The 3,571-nt window shown below is 66.2% G+C and overlaps 1 protein-coding gene across 1 annotated transcript in view; it reads left to right on the top strand.

The window, feature by feature from the left end:
* Positions 1–1,178: 1,178 nt before the first annotated feature.
* Positions 1,179–3,571, top strand: part of MDFI (MyoD family inhibitor) — a 14,252-nt gene continuing 11,859 nt past the window's right edge. The window contains exons 1-2 of the mRNA XM_032410210.1: positions 1,179–1,348; positions 1,483–1,569. Of these exons, the coding sequence (XP_032266101.1) occupies positions 1,494–1,569 (76 nt within the window). The 5' untranslated portion in view covers positions 1,179–1,348; positions 1,483–1,493. The remainder of the gene's footprint in view (positions 1,349–1,482; positions 1,570–3,571) is intronic.

The raw sequence follows: 3,571 nt of genomic DNA, 5'->3' as shown, positions 1-3,571 counted from the left end.
CAGCCCCCTGCTTCAGGCCGGGGCTGGAAGGCGGGACTTGCGGAACTGGCCCAGCGCCGCGGCCGCCGCCGCCTCCCTAATTGCTCCCTGGCCGGCGTGGTGGGGCGCCCAGACTCGGCTCCGAGGCGGCCCGGGTCACGTGTGGCCGAGACGCTGGCACCCCAGCGGCGGCCCCACCTGAGGACCATCCTACGGGCGCGCCCAGCCCCAGCCAGCGGGCCGCAGGCTCCAAGCCCTCCCCCCATTCTCGGGGACCTGGCCCCGGGGTCACGTTGAGGGTCCTCGCCCCCCTCGGGCTGCCCGACGGCGGCTCCTCCCTGTCCCCACGGCCCCGAGGAGGGACCCAGCTCACAATTCCAGATGTGCCGTCGGGCTGTCCCTGCCTGGAGGGGCCCCTTCTCTCCTCTTCCCCTGAGCACCCGCAACTTGGAAGGCCTCGGATTCCCGTCTGGAGCCAAAAGAAGGGTCGAACTCCGAGAACCTCGCTTTGCCTCCAAAGTTGGTCTTCGGACACAAATTCCCACGCATAGCTGGCGGGAATGGGGGGATTAGGGATGCTCGGGGCTGCTACAGGACGCGGGAGGCTAGATGGTCACTAACCGGATTTCCCGGAGGGACAGCTTCTGGCGGGGTGGGCACGAGGTCTGTGAGCCCCCGGCCCGGGGCTGAGACCGACGGGGTGGGCGAAGGGTGCCCGAGGACCCTGATCACTCCCATCTTTGGGACTACGAGATTTGGGGCCACAATTATTCAGACAATTGGCTCGAGGCGGTTGTGGCCAGAGTGGTTTCTCTCCCTCATTCTCCTGATTTTCTGCAAACTTTTGCAAAGTTGAGGGCAGGAGAAGGCGAAGGCGCAGCTCCTCGGGCGGCCCCTCGGGGCGCTGGGCCTGGGGGCGAGCGGAGATTTGGGGAGACTGGGGCCCAGCTCTGAGGTCGCGGAGGAAACGCGCGGAGTCGGCTTCCTGTGGGGGCTTGGGCCGCGGCGCCCCGCGGACAGACGTGTCCGGCCCAGGCTGCGCCGGGCCGGGCGCGGGGAAGGGACGTGGGGAGGAGGGGGCGACGGGGGAAGGCGAGGAGGGGGCGGGGAGAGGGTGGGTCTGGGAAGAGGGGAGGGGAGAGGCGAGAGGGGGAGGAGCGAGGGGGCCGGAGAGAGAGAAGGAAGAAGGAAGGGGGCGAGCGGCGCGAGCTGGCGCCGAAATGGGAGAAAGGAGCGAGTGAGAGGGGAGGGGGCGGGGAGCGAGCGGCGAGGAGCCGAGCGGCCCCTCGGCTGGGGCGCCCTCCGCAGGCGCACATGGCAGCCCCTGCGCGGTGATCCCCGAGTAGCGAGTAGCGCGCAGCTTGCACGAGTGAGTTGGTCGGTGGCCGCGCTCGAAAGGGGGGAGGCGCGCGCCTGCGGCCGGATCACCCCCTGCGCGTCCCCCTCTCCCCTGCTCGCGCGAGGGGACGGTCGGCCCCGCCCGCTGAGCTCTGTTTTCTGCAGGTCCCGGGCCGATGTCCCAGGTGAGTGGCCAGCGCCCCCCTCACTGCGACGCGCCCCATGGAGCCCCCAGAGCAGCCCCGGGCCCAGGTAGGACCGCGGATGGAGAGCGAGGCTGGAAGGGAGCGGGGGCAGGCGGCCGGGCCGGGGCGGGGGGGGGGGGGCGGGGGGGAGGGGGGGTGGGGGAATTGGTGGGGGGATTTGCTAATTCTCACTCCTCCTCCCTGAGACGCGCAGAGACGGTTCTGGGGAGCTTGGGTGGAGGTGGGGGTAAGGAGACTGGGTATCTGGGTATCGGGGACCGGGTCCAAGGAGAGTGGAGGGCTGGGGTGATGGGGGCAGGGCCGAATGGAGACGGCGGCTGCGCCAAATTGGCTCCAACTACCCCCCACTCCCAATACCAGACACACACACACACACACACACAGCGCGGTGTCTGTCCGTCTGGGATTTGTGTCCCAACCGTTTCTGCCCAGTGTGTAAATATTTATGGGGGCCTCAGGCGGGGCTTGGGGTGTCTGAGTCTTTCTCTCCTTCCCTTCCCCCAACCCAACGAGAGCCTAGCGCTTCCCGAAAACTTTTGTCCGCAGAAAGCGGCTCCAGGACCCGGCCCCTCTCCTCCTTGCCATCTTGTCTCCCTGGTCTTCCTCTTCACCCGGGCCTGGCCTGTCCCGGCCGGTCCCACCCTGCAGGCGCGCGCACGCGTGCACACGCACACACACACACACACATACACATACACATACACACGCACACCCACTCCAACCAAGTGCCCACAGCCGGAGTGAAATGCCCCTCCCCCCAGTTCGCAGGGTTTGTAACCTCTCTGGGATTCCTGAAGGAGCCTCCCAACCCTGGAAGGCTTTGTGACTCCCTGAGGGGTATGGGGTGAGCGCCCTGGGGCTGTGGTTCTCAGTCCATTCTTCTGACTGTGCCCATGAAAGCTGAGGCTCAGGGCGGCACACAGGGCCAGGGAGAAGTCAGGAGCAGCAGGGATTTGTTCAGGGGCAGTGGGGTGGAGAGCAGGAGTCTAGGCCCAGATTTTGGGACTTCAGTCCCAGCTGTAGATTAGTCTCATTCTTTTGCCTTCCTCCCTTTCTCCCCTCTTTGAGTCTCTGAATAAGAAGGTCGGGTCCTGGACCTCTGACACTAACTCCCTGCATGGCCTTGGACAAGTTACTTCCCCTCTCTGGCCTCTGTCTCCACATCTGCCCATAGGGGCCGGTGTGCCTGTTGGAGAGGCTGTGGGCTCCCCACATCTACCTGCTGCACGCCCAGGCCCGGCCTGGCGGGGCGGCTCCTACAGCCGAGTGAGGACAAGTAGGAGATGGCTGGCCAAGGGCCAACGCATACATGGGACTGATGTGTCTGCTGCGTATCCCCGCTAGCCCTCAGATCCTCTCCTCTTGGTGGGGCCCCTGGAGCAGAGACTTCTGGGGGATGAGCTCCTCCAAGAAGTGGACTCCTTCAGCCTGGAGAGAGAGAGGTTGGGGCGGGACCGGGAAGGATCTTTCTCTGTGTCTGGGAGCCTCTCTCCCTCTTGGCCTCTCTCACCCCTCCTCACTTTCTGGGCCTCTCTTCTCCCACCCTCTCCCTTCGCCCTGCCTTCTTTCTCCGCTTATTCTTCTCTGCTCTCTCCCCCGCTACCTCCTTGCAAGATCTGCTGCCCCGTGTGACCCATTCTGAGTCCCAGCAGGGAGAGGAGGGACTTAATGTGCTGGGGCAGGGTGGGCCACCTGGAGGGGTAAAGCCCTAGGCTGTAACTTGAGGCGCCCCCTCACACCCTCCAGAGGCCCAGAGAGCCCCCTCCCCAGCCTGGGCTGGGCCAGACAATGTGGCTTTCATAACTCGAAGAGGCCTGGCTCTGCCGCCTTGGGAGAATGAGCCCTACTGCCCAGGAAGCCCAAACCGCAGGAGACCCAGCCAAAACCCCACAGACGCCTGAAGCCGAGACCAGAATCCCCCACACTCCCTGCTGAGTGCCGACAGAAGAGCAGGGCCTGAGCACTGCCCCTGGGGGGCCTGGCTGGCAGGACAGCCAGGGAGCAAGCCCCCCCCCCCCCCCCCCCCCCCCCCCCCCCCCCCCCCCCCC

The sequence above is a fragment of the Phoca vitulina genome, unplaced genomic scaffold, assembly GCF_004348235.1.
Source record: "Phoca vitulina isolate PV1807 unplaced genomic scaffold, GSC_HSeal_1.0 scaffold11, whole genome shotgun sequence".
Lineage (NCBI taxonomy): Eukaryota > Metazoa > Chordata > Mammalia > Carnivora > Phocidae > Phoca > Phoca vitulina.
The sequence above is the reverse complement of the archived record's forward strand: the minus strand, read 5'-3'. Positions and strand labels throughout refer to the sequence as shown.